At 35.8% G+C, this 17,426-nt stretch overlaps 1 protein-coding gene across 1 annotated transcript in view; it reads left to right on the top strand.

The window, feature by feature from the left end:
• The window catches only part of LOC126879222 (semaphorin-2A), a 687,031-nt gene extending 671,597 nt beyond the window's left edge, over positions 1–15,434 (top strand). Inside the window, exons 7-12 of the mRNA XM_050642279.1 lie at positions 3,906–4,064; positions 4,177–4,431; positions 7,973–8,246; positions 10,684–10,947; positions 12,152–12,323; positions 14,119–15,434. Of these exons, the coding sequence (XP_050498236.1) occupies positions 3,906–4,064; positions 4,177–4,431; positions 7,973–8,246; positions 10,684–10,947; positions 12,152–12,323; positions 14,119–14,190 (1,196 nt within the window). The 3' untranslated portion in view covers positions 14,191–15,434. The remainder of the gene's footprint in view (positions 1–3,905; positions 4,065–4,176; positions 4,432–7,972; positions 8,247–10,683; positions 10,948–12,151; positions 12,324–14,118) is intronic.
• Positions 15,435–17,426: the final 1,992 nt, after the last annotated feature.

Here is a 17,426-nt window from a genome sequence, read left to right as displayed (position 1 = left end):
TCTACCATATATTGGCTCTTAATACAGGGGAAATCGTTAGGGGGGTCCGAAAAAAAAATCTATCCTTAGAAAAACTCGAAATCGTCAGATTAAGATAAGGTAGGTTAAGTACATGCAAAAGAGTATATCGTCGTATCCCTGCGAAAAGTCATTAACTGACATTTTGTGTGAAATTTACTTAACTACATCTAGTGGTCTACTGTGGGCAGTTTATTCATCTGTAGAAGTCACTAACTGCAAAACTGAACGGAACATAGTAATTTAAAATTGGTATTAATCATTAAATGACATGTACCAAAAATATAAAACTGATAATTCACTAACGGAGTTAACGACTTTTTCCAGTAAGATCAATGTGTTATAATATAATATATTATAGGGAATATCGTATGTTAAAAAATCACTAATGGCAGTTAGTGACTTTTGCCACAATAGTGTCCTCTACAAAACGATAAAACCAAAGTCGCTGATATTGACTTTGTCAAAGAACATAATATTAATATGTTTTCTTCAATGGAGTCGCACTACTGTAGGAAAAGTACAAAAAGACACTACTTGGACACTCCAAGTTATCTATTCGCAAAATGTACTCACTCTATACTACATTATGTGAAGAAAAAAATAAAGTTAAAGTGGGTCATTCAGTATACCGAAAAGTTTTTTGTGAATCGTGTAATTTGTCATTTTTTGTACCAAAGAAAGACCAGTGCCCTTTGTGTAATAAAGTTTCGGAGGCAAAATTAGCAGGAGAACTAACAGAAGAGCTGGAACAGCGCTTTAATGAGCATCTTCAATGAAAATAAGCAGCCTATGGGGCAAAAACCAATGACAAAATTAGGTCACAAGAAGATGCTACATTTATGTCAGCAACATTTGATATGCAAGCTGTTCTTCAGATACCCTCAGGAAATGTATCTTTATTTTATTACAGCCGTAAACTGTGTATTTACAATTTATGCAGTTATAAAGTTTAGATATGGGTACACTGGACCTTACGGCAAACTCAATGTAAGTGGAAAAGGTCGTCAACCCTATGTAACCGAAATTAAGAAAGTATATCAGCTCCCTATTCCGAACAGTTCCTTAAAGAAAAAGATTTGTTACAACTTTGCAACAACGAAGTAATAGCTCAGGAACTTCATGCCTGGTATGCTTCCTTACCAACAGCGAATGTACCGGATTTAACACAGGAACCAGCCGTTGATGAAGAAGACGATGATGAAGAAGCCTGCTCAGAATAACAACTCATTTTAACTTGTTATAACTATAATAAATATAATAATAATATTGTCTTTATTTTTAATAAATCATATGAGCTCTGTTTAGTATTCGGAAAAAATCACTAACTGCTTTTTTTACCAAAAATCAGACGTATTACTAACTACTCTCGGATTATACATAACACTCATTATTCACTTATTGCAGCGTTACTAGAAACAATAAATATGGAAAATATTTTGTCAACGGTTAATTTATAAATTTAAATTATTACTTCAAATTAATGTATCTCAAAAACAGTAAAATGTCAGTTAGTGACTTTTCGCAGGGAACCGACGATATATTTGGGCGAGTCACAAAGTTTCACAAATAAAGCGAATATTTCGCGAAATGAACGTTAGATCGAAAAACTAAAAAACACGTATTAAATATTTTTGAAAAATCTATCGAATGGCACCAAAGTGCCACTCTCCCCTATATCGGCAGGTGTAGGCCAAGGCTCGCCGAACGCATACTCTTGTATTGACGATAACTCCGGACATTCACATAGGCCATGCTCGACAGTTTCGTCATCTCGTTCACACCTCCTGCATAGAGATGTGTCTACTAGCCACAGTGTGTGGACATGTTTTCTTAGTTGACAATGGCCAGTTAAAAAAACCAACTGTCAAGCGTAGGTTTTTCCTGGTCATTCTCAAGTACTTTTCTGATGCTGACTTTCCAAGGTTCCTTAGTGTTATCTTGGCAAGTCTACATCCTGGCCCTTCTTCCCGGTTTCGTTTCACGGTTTGCGTGTGGGAGTGACATTTGACAATTTCCGCGATTGTTACAGTTGACCAGCCAAAAAGATCACCAGGTCCTAAGAGTCTTAGGACTGCTGCCTTCCTAGCTAGCTGGTCAGCAATGCGGTTGCCTTTATTTCCGTTGTGTCCTTTAACCCACCTCAGGATGTTGTTACCATCCGAAGCTTGGGCTAGTGATTCATGACACTCCATTACTAGCCCTGATATGACACGTGGTCTGTTCAGGGTTAGTAGCGCTTGTCTGCTGTCTGTGCAGATTATTATGGTTTTGCCGGCTATACCTTTCCCGATTATCTCTTTTGCGGCTATGGAGATACCAGCCAGTTCAGTCTGAACTACGCTGGCATTTTTGCCCATACCCCATTTTATACTAAGGTTCAGTGATCTGGAGTATATTCCGCATCCTGAGCCTTCTTCCGTTTTGGAGTCATCGGTGTAGATGCAATATGCATTTGCCACGTTTGACTCCCTATGTTGTCTTGTTTCGATTTTGTTGGGTTTGTCGAAGACAAACGTAGGTTTAATTGAGTCGCATCCATGGCCCGCATGTAGCTGGAGCAGTGCCTCCAGCTCACCCCGCCAGAAACGACATCTCAATTGTCCCATTCCTACATCAAGGTTTGCACCCGCTAAGTTTAATCTCATCATCGTCATCAGCGCCACCTCTCTGACATATATGTCTAAAGGAGTAATGCCAATGAGCAACTCCATTGCAGCAGTTGGTGTGGTTTTCATGGCACCTGTTATCAGACCAATAGTAAATTATGAATGTGAGACACGGATGATGACAGGAAACACAAAAAGAAAGCTGGAAATCTTTGAAAGAAAAGGCCTATGGAAGGGATCCAAGTACAACCATGAGCGCAAAACCTTGTCTGACACCTCTTTGAATGACAGTTTTGTCGGTCTCGTTGTCGTTTACCAGAACAGGAACTATTTATGTCCAATGTAAATTGTGTACAAGTCTCAGTGTTACATGCTCTAATGTATACGGGAAGAAAGAAAACCCAAGCATCTAACCTTTTGTCTTAGTTTCGATTAATCTGGTTATTTTCTAAACTTTGACCATATCGCATACGCTCTATTTTTTCTGTACATCCGTCAATTTTCGTTACTATGAATCTTATACAAACGAAGTTAACCAAAGTAATTAGATTCTTGTGGTTTGTTTTATGTATCTATTTCATATGCCGTGGGCTCTAGCCGTATCCTTTCAGTTGAACTTAGTAACATGTTAAAAATATCTTAAATCAAAACTTTGGTCATTTATGGGTCGTTTATTTAGTGACACCAAGTTTTACGACATCCAGTGCTCTTTGCAATATCATAAAACGTATTAAGCAAGTTGGCAATGCAACACCGTTTTGCTAGATATCCTGTCAAATTAACTATACTGTTGAAATGTAGTGACACTGGCATCTAACACTATATAAACATGAAGCGTACAAATATATTTACAACTTTATTGGACAACCGCCAGAACACTGTCATGAATATGTTTCGTAATAAACATGTTACACACCTACGGACAATCATCTACAAACTGTATCTGGTGGATAACACTTTCAATATGAAAATATCAACAAAGAAGTCAAAAGAGAAAAATGGCAATAATTGACAATCATTCACTAGAACAAGTTAGTTAACCACAACAAATGGTTAGATTAGTACCTGGTAACATCATACAGGAAATCAGGTATACCGTATGAATGAAGGCTTTGAACCATATGGTACCCAGACGCAGCCTAAAGTACCTTTCCAAGTGGACACATCTCCTGGAGAGGGATGGGGAAGAGAAATATACAACTCTTTCTGAATAACTTTTAAATATTATATAAAAAGAAATAATACATATTTACTAATTTTTGTTTTTCTGGCTTTTAGAAAGCATCTATAAAGTACCAGGTGATGACAACAGATTCTATGGAACCTTTACTACATCTACAAATGGTCTTATGGGTTCAGCCATTTGTTCTTTTACTCTCTCAGATATACAAGAAGCATTTAGTGGAAAATTCAAAGAGCAGGCATCTTCATCATCAGGTAAATACATAGTATATGCACCATCCCTTTTCGGTTGGTCGTAATGATTTTTATTTGTAAAACTCTTATTCTAAATACATAATTTAAATTATATTGAATGTTCTCTTTTCAGCTTGGTTACCAGTTTTGTCAGGCAAAGTACCGGAACCAAGACCGGGTACGTGCGTTAATGACACAGAAACGCTCCCTGATTCCGTTCTCAACTTCATCAGAAGCCACCCCTTGATGGATTCCGCTGTAATGCACGAGAACGAGAAACCTGTGTTCTTCAAGAGGGATGTTTTCTTCACCAGACTAGTAGTGGACAAAGTGAAAGTTGATATCGGGGGAGACGTATTAGATTATACTGTATATTATGCTGGAACTAGTAAGTAATTGATATATACAACAAACATTGTAGTCAAATGTAATAAATGGTTAGGTTTTCTTCCATCTGTTCCGAATGTTGGCGATCAACATCTCTCTCTCCTGTCGTTTCCCCATTACTGAGGATCGTGATTTCTTCCAATATTCCTAACAATGTTTGTCCATTGGTCTCTATCTTAGCTGCTCTAAGAACTTCGCAGAATGAGTTTCCAGCTGAATGCTTTATTTGGTCAGACCATCTAGTTGGTGATCGTCCTCTTGATCTTCTCCCCGGAACGTTTCCAGAAACAATTAATCTCTCCAAACTGTCGTCACCTCTGCGAACCACGTGACCAAAGAATTGCAGAATTCGTTGCAGACATATTGTGGACAGCCTTTTTTAATATTGAGTTGGTTTAGAATGGAAACGTTTGTCCTATGAGCTGTCCAAGGTATGCGTAGCATTCTTCTCCAGCACCACATCTCAAAGGCATCAATTTTTTGGCGCTCGCATGCGCGAAGAGTCCAAGTCTCTGCTCCGTATAGAAATATTGAGAATACAAAGGCATTCACCAGTCTCATCTTGATATTTTGAGAGATAGATCTGTCTTTCCAAACTTTAGTTAGGCGACTAATCGCATTTTTTGCCATACCAATACGTCTCCGAACTTCTGCTTCACAGTTACCATCGTTAGTTATACTAGACCCGAGATAGACAAAGGTGTTTACTATCTGGTATTCCTGTAATATGTTAGTCAGTTGAATAGTGTCAAATCTGTCGACCACCATTATTTTTGTCTTAGCTTTATTGATTTTCAGACCAACTTTATTGCTTTCGTACTCAACTCTTCGCAGAAGATCAAACATTTCTTGCTCATTTGCTGCTATAGGTGTAGTGTCATCAGCAAATATTAAATTGGAGATTTTCCTACCAGCTACCGTTACTCCACCGGACCATCCTTCTGAAATCATCCTCATGACATGTTCACGATAAATGTTAAATAAGTCAGGTGACAACACGCATCCTTGTCTAACGCCTCTCTCGGTCTTGAATTGGTTTGAGAACTTCTGATCTAGTCGTAGTGTCGCAATATTAGACTGGTACAGATTTTTAATAAGTGTCACCACGTGCATTGGTGCTCCCATTTCTATTAAAATTGATCATAGATTTATCCAGCTTACACAATCAAATGCCTTTTGGTAGTCAACGAAGCAAATAATCATAGGTACTTAAAATTCTCTAGACTTTTCAATGAGTTGTCTCAGGTTCATGATTTGTTCCCTTGTACCTTTACCCTCTACAAACCCCGCTTGTTTCTGAGGTATTTGGTAATGTAAATAGGTTTTTAATCTGTTTTTGATGATATGCAACAATATTTTACTAGAATGTGTTATTAGTGACAGTGTGCGGTAGTTTTCACATCTGGTAGTAGTTCCTTTTTTGTGTAGTGGGATATAAATTGAGGTAGATCAATCAGATGGCCATTTTCCTGAATTCCAAACAGGGACACAGATATAATGGATGATATGTAATCCTTTGTCACCTAGTAGCGATCAACATGGCTGTCCTAATTTTGCTTGCAGCTAACCGAAATAGTCCGGTTGTTTACGTATTGAACCACTTTCTCAGGTTTTGAAGCCAAGGTATTCTTCTTCTCCCTGGTCCTCTCTTTCCAAATACTTTGCCCTGAAGAATGAGTTACAACAAGCCAAATCTCTGTTCATTCCTGATAACATGGCCAAGATATTTTAGTTTGCGCCCTTTGATGGTGTTAATTATCTCGCATTCCTTGCCCATTCTGCGTAGGACCTCAACATTAGTCACACGATCTACCCATGAAATTCTTAAAATGCTCTGTAATGCCACATCTCAAAGGTTGTATGATGAAAATACTCGTAAGAATGTACATTTTAAAATGCTTTGAAGCCACATAAGCCAGTCTGCCCAAAGCTAACTCAACCTTTAAAATTAGAAATCGATCTTTCAAGAGAAAAAAATCGGCTTAATATTCCTCTGTTTTCAAGCTATAGTAGTTTCTGTATCATAGTCTAATGATATTTGAATAACATTCTTCCAATATTTATTTGTTTCCAGATAATTTAATTTAATTTTTTTTCTCTAAAGGAAAAAGTATCTAGTCCTTTTTCCAAAGTCTCTGAGAACAGGAAATGCTACGCTTCGTCTTCTTCTTCTTCTTCGACTAGCCATTCACGTCAACATCTGAACATAAGCCTCTTCAAGTCTTCCTTTCCATTGTTTTTTATTGTACGCTACTTGTAACCAATTTTTCTCGGCAGTCCGTTTCAGATCATCTGTCCATCTCATAGGCCTCTGGGTCTTTTGTGTTGATATGGTCTCCAGGTTAGAATTGTTCTGATGATTTTTGTACCATATCGGTGACTTTGGTTTTCTGTCTTATCCATGTGTTTGTTTTCCTGTCCTTAAGTGATATGCCAAGCATTGCTCTTTCCATCGCGTGTTGAGTGACTCTGAGTATGTTCATATTCTTTGTTGTGATTTTCCATGTTTGTGCCTCATATGTTAATATCGGAATAATGTGTGCATCAAAAACTTTAGATCTAAGATGTAGTTGAATTTGCTGATTTCTGAGTATATAGTTCAGTTTGCCGAATGCTGCCTATGCTAACTTTCTTCTTCTTTTTATTTTTTCCGTTTGAATTTTCCTATTTAGTATTATTTTTTGTCCTAAGTTTATATTTATATTCTTCAACTTTTTCTATAACTTTGTCGTTTATTATTGTCACGGTTTCTTCGGAGTGCATGATTTTTGTTTTGTTTAAATTCATTTTCAGTCCTATTTTAGAAGATTCTGTGTGTAGTTCTGAAAGCATGGTTTGCAGTTCTTGCAGGTCAGTAGCTATCAGGATTATGTCATCCGCAAATCGTAGATTACTGAGGTAGCGGCCATTAATGTTTATTCCCTTATGTTTCCAATTTAGATTTTTAAAAACGTCCTCCAAAACTAAGGTTTAACGCAGCGCTGGTTGATATTAATTATTTCTCTCAAATGGCAGTTTATGTTACAAGGTTCACAGACACTTCAAATGTATAAACAAGCCAACTGTTCGAAGTAACTGGTGAATTGTAGATTGTAGGTACACTTAATAATCAAGACGTACCAGTAAATAGTATATCTACTAGTACTAATTTATTGGCAGGTACTTGTTAATTCCTATAAATGGATTATATAAGGAAGCCTTCACCCAGTACAGCAGTTCTGTAAGTTACTGCTTGTATCGAAGGTTGGAAGTCATCATGGCTTTGCGGATTCTATTGACTGCCGCTCTAAATAGTATTACTCTACTGCATTCAGACCATTCCCTCAAGTTCTTTAGCGAGGATATTCCTCGTATACCCACATTTTTTGCTTTCTGCAAATTTCGTCTTGCATAATAAGTTATAATAGTGAGTATCTTTGCTTTTGTCCTAAGTACTGCAACTTAGTTAGGATTGAATTTTTACTTTTGTACCGATCGCTCAAAGAAAAATTGTGCTAATATATTTTATTCTGTTCTTAAATTAATTTTTGTTTCTTCACTAGACGATGGAAGAGTTCACAAGATCGTGGAATGGGCAAGAGAAGAAGATTCATCTTCGATTCTTCTCGATGTCTTTGACGTAACTCCAGGAGAACCCATCCAAGTCATGGAGATTTCTAAAATACATAAAGCTCTCTATGTAGCTTCCGATCATAGAGTAAAGCAAGTGGATTTGGTGATGTGCAACAGAAGGTACGACAACTGCCTCAGATGCGTGCATGATCCTTACTGCGGATGGGATAAAGATTTGAATGTCTGTAAACCGTATTCACCTGGGTAAGTATTCATTTTCTATTATTGCTTCTGCTCAAGAAAGTTAATAAATCTCAATATGCTATTGTCATTGTTATCATTAATGATTATCTGATTGTAATCTCAAAATGTTAAAAGCATTGACAGAATGCCGAATAGACCATCGCTATACTAACATGAAAAAATATATCTACCGCAATGCAACGGCTAGCGTAAGACTCTCTGATCAACAAACTAATAAATTCTGTATGCAGCGATGAGTACGGCAAGGAGACACCATCTCACCAAAGCTGTTCACAACTCTTTTAGAACACACTTTTAAGAAGGCAGATCTGAACGAATATGGTATCAATAAAAGTGGAGAGAAACTCAGTCATTTGAGGTTCGTAGATGACATCGTCCTTATCGTATGGATCGTATGGATGATGCAATAATAATGTTGAACAAGTTATATCACGCTTCCTTAGAGGTCGGACAAAAGATTAACATCAACAAGACGCAAATAATGACTAATCTGGTGCTAAGTCGTAATATTGTTGTTGATGGAATATTGTTGTGAAAACAACGGACGCCGTCGAAAGAATCGCGTCGCTCAAGTGGAATTGAGCAGGACACGTCGCCAGATTGTCAGACAACCGATGGACAAAACGTATTGTCGAGTGGAAGCCACGAGAAAAAACACTACGGAGCAGATGACGACCACCAACTAGATGGGCTGACGATCTGAAACGTATTTTCGGCAACTGAACGCAAGCCGCACAAAACAGAGAGATGGAAAGAGCTGAGGGAGACCTACGTCCAGCAGTGGACGAGTATGGGTTGATTATGATGATTCTCATTGTGGCAAGTAGTGCAAACTAAAATGAGGTCTACATCTCGACACAGTCACTCTACACAGTTCAATTTTCGTGGGCTTAGAAGGGGACCGGATAGTCAAGCGGTAGCATGTCTGACTTCCACGCAGGTAGGCCGAGGTTCGAAACCCAGCGCCGGCGAGAACATCAAGACATTTGTAAAATGTCTATAGGTCCTAGGTCAACACATTTTGAATAAAAATGAGTACCTTGGGTGAAACTAGGAGTAATAATAGGCGGTTGAAGCGTAGCACTGGCCCTGTTACCTTCCTTGTACACCATAGGCCTTAGATATAGCAGACTATCCTGTCATAATCCCAAAGCCGCGTTAGCGGTATAAAACCGGAGACTATTATTATTAGATTGGGCAACAAATATCTAGCTTATATTGAGCCATCCATTTCTCTAATAAAAATTGGTCGGAATTGGACACGATATTGACTACAATGACCATATTCCATCGTAGGAATCTGGATCGAAGGTGAACCGATCAGGCTCAAAAGAGTCATCGTCCAATTAACGTTATATATTCTTCCACTAATATTTGTTGCAAACTCATGATGTACGTTACGATGGATCACCATCCGGACGAATGGTGATAGTATAGTAGGAGAAGATTTTTTTCTCTATATTGATTTCATCATAGATAATGTTGAACATATTGTAAGAGAGAAAGAGAGAGAATGAATGGTAGAGAAAATAACTAGTGGGTGCTCATTATGAATATGCTGGAAGAATGGCAGAACAAATAACTGATGCCACTTTTTGTGTTATTAGAAAACAACAGTAGCATTCACCAAAACGAAGAAAATCAAATTGCAACGTACAAACCGTCTTATTGATGTGCTAGGACTTCTCTGTTCTTCTGTATTTGATAATAATATATATGGTGTCGTAGAAGAGATTATGGGTCTCTTAGATACACAGAGTTCCAAATGAAGTACGTCTACTAATAATAGGAAGATTGTATAACAAAACAATATAATAGTAACGGTAAAACGATGTAAACTGAAATATGATGCCATAAAATGCGCAATGAACACCGATAAACCTGAGTTAAGGTTTACTACATACTATATATTATGTGCATGGAAGAAGAGTTCCAGGTAGATCAATGATATCCTGCCTGTACAAATTACGAAAATGATTCTTCTACAGAACTCTTTCAGGAACTTTTTACAGACAGAGTCTTGAAAGAAAAACCTGAACTGTTGATAGGGTTAGATTCGCCAACTTACATAATATATGTAAATTCATAACACAAAAAGCAACCGAGTTTGAACATTCAGGGACATTTTTCCACCCATTTTTGTCACTCAACTCATATCCAACATAAGGAAATACATGCGTAAGATTCTCCCTACTTCCTTGCAAAATTTAACTATGGTAACTACATCATAAAATCTGAAAAGTCTTTACAAGATCACTAAATCTTCTTGACAACTTAAGAACTTAAATAATAAAATACACGAAAATTAGAACAGTGACAAAAATAAATTAGAAAATATGGTCTTCTGATCGTCATCTTCTCACCCCAAAACGTTTTAGCATATATTAGAGTGAGCACTAATTAACATTTTAAATAATTCAATCAATCTTATTTTTAGTCTTCTTCAAGACGTCTCCAACAGAACCCACGATGTTTGCGACAGTAGTGTCGTAAAAAAGAAGATGATCGTAACTTGGGGCCAGAGTCTTCATTTGGGTTGTTTCCTCAAGATGCCAGCCGTTCTTGCCACTCAGACGATCACCTGGTACCATTATTCTAAGGAGAAAGGACGTTATAAGATCCAGTACAGACCCGATAAATACATTGAGACTTCTGAACATGGACTGGTTATTATTACTGTGACTGAATCTGACGCAGGAAGGTAAGTTGTCATTGCGGTTGGTGAGAGTTGTATACAATCGCCAGCCATGATCAATATCGCTAATACGCTTCATTGGGGGACTCCTGCTTTGATTTCTGATCTGATTTGAGATTAACAATGCTAGATGAACTGAAACAATACTGGCAGTGGGTAAGAGAACAACCAGAAAAATACTCATTAATTCGTTAAATTGTGGACCCTTCGGCGTTTGTTCTGGTATCCTCAAAGCTTCAAGGGTATGATATTATAACGTGACTACTGTAATTACTTATAATTACAATAAAACTAGCGGTTCGTATTTATATACGACTTTATTTATATAACTGTACAGACGAATTTATATTATACACTAAACCTATTTACAAATCTGCCGTATTTATATATGCGATAAAGTTATAATGGAACATTCCAGAAATATCCGCGCTCGTCTCGATATCTCCCATCTCTATACCAGTCGGTCCATTTGTTTGTCAGCACGCCCACGTGATTTACCTTCCAGAATTCTCGGGATTCTCGCCGCGAAGATTAGATTACGTCATTCTCTTGTTGTTTACTATTACGGGCGCCGATCAAGAGTTTTCTTTCGTTACAATATGTACCAATTTATTTTTCTTCTGACTATCCTCATACCCACTAGTTGTATGCCTATCATTACAGTCACGTCCTATTAAGAATTTTTCTGTTAAATATTCAAAAAAGTCTTCACATTCTGCTGTGGTGATGGTATGACTTGGTAGGCTGGATTGCAGCATTATCAAAGCATAATGGTTTAGAACTGATGCCGATTACAGCAGCTTGTATTTCTTCTGTCATATGGTATTTTATTTCCTCATAGTGTGGTATTGTGCCTTGTATAGCAACTCCAGCGTGCGTTGTTCCATTGGAATGGTTGGTATTGTGAATAGAGAAATAAGAATAGAGAAGTGTGTTTCCATTATGAGTAATAAGTAAATTTTGTTACGATGAACAAAGCTAATGATTTCTATCTTACGACTCCCTATATCGTTCCATTACTGAATATGACAGTGGAAATCATAATTTTTGTTTATTTATTGTGGGAACATGATTTTAAATTTAATAAAGAAACTGTACCCAATCAAGTGTATATTTATATTTGTATTACATATTATTTGGGCTAATGTCACGTGCTTTCAACTATCTTGGTATATTTATTTAAAATAATATTCACTTTATATTTTTTTAGGTACGATTGTTGGATGGGTGCCTCGTTGTTATGCTCATTCAACGTCACCGTCGATGCCCATAGGTGTTCACCTCCTGCCAAGAGTAACGACTACCAGAAAATCTATTCCGACTGGTGCCATGAATTCGAAAAATACAAGTCCGCAATGAAAACGTGGGAGAAGAAACAAGCTGTAAGTATTCACGCACAAAGCCCCACGTTGGGCGCCAGTTACGATTTTGAAATTTAAATGAAATTTAGTATCATCGAGTTCACAAAGAATGTTCAACTTTCATCTAATATACAGGGTGAGTCACCACTAACCCTGGATGGTGTAGGATACCATCCTCTTTCGAATGGTATAGGGATGTTCCATAACTAGGAGTCATAGTTTTTGCGTGATTTACAATTTTCTTAAACGGTAAATTGATTTTAAAAATGATATTTATGCACTCGATTTTTAAACTGTACGAAATAAATATTTGTTTACTGTATTATAATGAAATGAAGATTATGTCTATTTACTAGACCATTATTATGAAAAAGAGGTAGATTGGTCTGTATACAATACATTTAAAAAAAATCAGGATCTGCTCCAAAGTCTAAAGTACATAAACGATAAGTTAAATATTTATCATAATCCTGTTCGGTCTAATATTGGTGTAGTTGAGTTTTATACTGATAATAGTGGTTTCTCTTAAGTACTCTAACAGTCGTTTGACTGATTTACCCGAAATTTTTTCTTTACTAGTATTTGGGTTTTCCGTAAAAGAAAGCAAGACATTAAGTTTCTTGACGTGATCACAAATAACTGGTTTATTTTTATTTTACTTTCCGAAATTTCTCAAAAACGTCCTTTTTTGGGTGTCTTCTATCAGGATACCTAATTTTGAGCGTAAACTTTATAAAGTAAGATACAATTTTGCAAACAGTCCCCAATGGAAAGTACCATGTCTACTTTTTCGTAGATAACGTGGTTATTCATTTTTAGGAACAATTAAATTTGAATATCATACATGGATGTTTATATTTTTGATAATTACCAGACCGTACTGTCATAAAATGACGATGTCATACAATGAGATACATCTTTTGTTTTAAAATCGATTTACAGATTAAGAATTTAAATAATTGTAAATTACGCAAAAACTACTAGGTATAGGACATCCATATACCATTCGAAAGAGGTGACTTCGTTTAATATAATTAATAGTTAATATACATGGTGTTCCATTTAAAATAAGCATCATATGACACATTGAATAATCCAATAATGAAACTGTAAATGTTGAACAATTGAACACCCTGTAAATAAATGTGTAATAATGAATCATGGAATACATTCAACCAATATCCAACTATTTAGATGTAAAAGTATTTTTTATAATTTCGTAAATAACTTGAGAATAAGCCTTCTTTTAAAATTTTACATTTTAAGAAAAGTCAACATAACTCAGAACACTCTGTACATAGGTATAGGGAAGCCTTATGAAACTATACCTTATTTTTTGCGGACAATTAAAAATGCAATAAAATACAGGGTGTTCCATAAGAAAAAATATAACTTTGATACGCCGCCATTTATTGGGACACCCTGTATATTTCAAAATAATTTTAAAATGTAGATTTTATCAACTTACAAACCACTAATTAAATTTTTTTTCAAATCTCTTACCATTTCGCTGTAATCTTCCGTCGCGTTAGTGGTGACTCACCTTGTATATACCTAATGGTCTCCATTATCCTTGGTCTCCATAAAAAATGGAGACCAAGAGAAGATAAACGCAGCATTGGAAGGCCGCCTACACGATGGACAGATGATATCAGGCGGATTAGTAAAAACTGGCAACAATCAGCACAAAATCGGGAAGTGTGGAAACACTTGGGGGAGACCTATGTCCAGCAGTGGACGTGAATTGGTTGGATGATGATATACCTAATCCGCCGATGGAATGAATTATACTAATGATATATTTTTGTTGTTTCAGCAATGTTCGACACGTCAAAACGCCAGCAACCAGAACAGCCATCCAAACGAAATATACCGGCCGTTGGTGTGATAGCTCATTGAACGCGGGCCTTTGGCACTCACATATTTAGGTATTCCCCTTTATTGGACTCTCGTTTTATTTGTGTAAATAAATATTCACTTTCCTCGAGAGACAAAACGGCTGATTGCAAATCGGCAGAAGTGCCCTCTTTTTGTGATTGATGGAAGACGTCTTAACAGTTTCCTCCAGATAGTGCTTGAATTTTTGTGCTTTTTTGTCTTTTTTCGATATGTATATGGATGACTTAACGATTTGCAGTGTACTAGTGTCGTTTCCCAGGGTTTTGAAATTAATGACACAGGGTTTTTTACCACATTATTACTAATGGAAAATGCTGAAGGTACTACTACTTATATTTAACTAACTAAACAACAAAAATGCTTAAAATGTTCATCCAAATAAGGTGATTTTGAGAAATATACCTTTTAATTATCTTATTTTATCCTTATGTTACTCCCTTACACTGTTAATGTCTTCACATGTTTCTTTTATGCTATTTGAAGTGGAAGTCGATATTTGAACTCTCCGTCTAACATTGCGTTGATTGATATACGATTTGACTAATTTTGAGTATTTTGGCCAAACTTTCAGTTTGGCGCGTCGAATAATATATCGCTTGTACTATTTCGCCGACTTTAAAACAGTACTTTCAGTTGCAACTCTAAAACTGGATGTCCCAGGTCAAATTGATCACCTCTAATGCGATCTTGGGTTATAAGCTCATGTTCGACACTTCTTTCTATCTGTTCTAATTACGGAGGAGTTATATTCACGGACAAACGGACGGACAGACAGACATGGATAATTCAAGTTTTTCACCATTTTTTTAATGTTGTAAAATGGGTGAAAAGAATAATTGGATATTTTCAAATCTTTATCAATAGCTAACCTATTTCAACAACTTTAATTGTATGTTTAAACAGCCGTCCACTTAATGTTCTACTATGCCCTGTTTTTACTAGGAGGAGTAAATTCAGAAGACAGATTCACACCCAATAATGTTACTAGATAAATCAGAACATTCATCTTCTTTTTGGTTGATCATGTCGGCCTTCGACGGTAATCCATAAAAATATTGTAATGTAATATACACTAAGCACCAAAATGAACGCACCACCTTAAAAATGGAACATTTTTGATGTTTCGTATTTCCTAAACCTGTTGTCCGATTTTAGTGATTTTTTTAGTATAATATAGCTTTGTTCTTCAAGAATATCGGCGTAATAATACTATTGCTAAAAAGGTAAGTGTCATTGTATACCGGGTGTAACAATGATAGTGTGTTTTTTCCTCAAAGTTTGGAACACTCTGTGGAAAATTATAGCGTATATAAAATATTGAAATTAAAACTCAACTGTAGCCTTAGGCTTTCTTAACATTTTGCTTTTTGATTCATTCGCTTATGTGGAATAGTAAAAAAGTTAGGCATTTTAGCAACTAGCCATATTATTCATCAATACAGGGTATTTCTAAATAAGTGCCACAAACTTTAAGGGGTAATTCTGCATGAAAAAATAATGACCGTTTGCTTTATAAACATATGTCCGCAAATGCTTCGTTTCCGAGATACGGGATGTTGAGTTTTTTCTTACAAACTGACGATTTATTGATTGCTCTAAAACCGGTTGAGATATGCAAATGAAATTTGGTAGTTTTTAAGAGGCAGTTATTGCGCATGTTTGACATACAATTAAGAATTTTATATTCACCATTGGCGTGCATACGGGATGTATCTAAAATGTTTATACCCGTATACACGCCAATGGTGAATATCAAATTCTTAATTGTATGTCAAAAAATGCGCTATAACTACCTCTTAAAACCTACCAAATTTCATATGCATATCTCAACCAGTTTTAGAGCAATAAATAAATCGTCAGTTTGTAAGAAAAAATTCAACATCCCGTATCTCGGAAACAAAGCATTTGCGGACATATGTTTACAAAGCAAACGGTCATTATTTTTCATGTAGAATTACCCCTTAAAGTTTGTCGCACTTATTTAGAAAGACCCTGTATTGATGAATAACATTGCTAGTGGTTAAAGTACCTAACTTTTTTATTATCCAACAAAAGCGAATGAGTCAAAAAGCAAAATATTAAGAAAGCCTAAGGCTACAGTTGAGTTTTAATTTTAATATTTTATATACGCTAGAATTTTCCACAGGGTGTTCCAAACTTTGAGGAAAAAACACACTATCATTGTTACACCCGGTATACAATGACACTTACCTCTTTAGCAATAATATTATTATATCGATATTCTTGAAAAACAAAGCTATAATATACTAAAAAAATCTCTCAAACCGGACAACAGGTATAGGAAATCTCTAAAGAGTTCTAAAAACTGTTTTTATATAAATTCAGACTAAAAATCGAAAAATTTAAGGAATAACGCAGAAAACACAAAAAATCGCCGATATAACTTAATTAACCTATGAAATGCCAATAGTGTCAAAATTTCATAACAGTGGAGTAAACTTGCCTGAGGTTGGACCAATTACAAACATCATTACTAGTGGAGTCACTGAAGGTGGATATGAGCTATTACCTCCGATTTCGTTCAACCTCCATCGATTTGCATGAAAATTGGTGAGTAATTAGAGGATATCTCAAGGAACAAAGGTGACATTGTGCCAACTTGCGCTTTTACCCTGGGGGTGGATGCCACCCCTTCTCGGGGTGAAAATTATTTTATTAAGAATTACCCCATAATTAGATAGGGGAACAAATTCTAAACAAAATTTGTTATATAAAGTTATTAAAATAAATCAAACATTTTAATTTTTCGTAAGAAAAATGCATGTTTCTAACCGATTGTTTATAGATAACTCAAAAACTATAAGTTTTTACAAAAAAGTTGTTATTACCAAAATTGAAGCTAATAAAAAATTAAATAAACTTCTTACTAAAAAAACCTTTTAGTATTAACTAAAAGTGAGTTATCGGTAATTGAATGCATATTTTTTTCGGCGAGTACCCAAATCTAAGTATTCAAGCTTAAATTACGGGGAAATGATGGATTTTATAACATAAACTGATTAAATATTTGTGAAAGGACATAGAAATATCTATCAAGTGAGATCCCGATCAAGTTAATAGCATTAAAATGTATGCTCCAAAAATTTTTCAAACTTTATCTTTTAAAAGTTTTTCCAAAAAATGCTATCGTTTTTTTTAATAACTCCATTAATAATCACGATATCAGGTTCAACTAAACAAAGTTTGAAAGGTAATTCCAAAGGC

This window comes from Diabrotica virgifera, chromosome 1, assembly GCF_917563875.1.
Source record: "Diabrotica virgifera virgifera chromosome 1, PGI_DIABVI_V3a".
Classification (NCBI taxonomy): Eukaryota; Metazoa; Arthropoda; class Insecta; order Coleoptera; family Chrysomelidae; genus Diabrotica; species Diabrotica virgifera.
The sequence above is the reverse complement of the archived record's forward strand: the minus strand, read 5'-3'. Positions and strand labels throughout refer to the sequence as shown.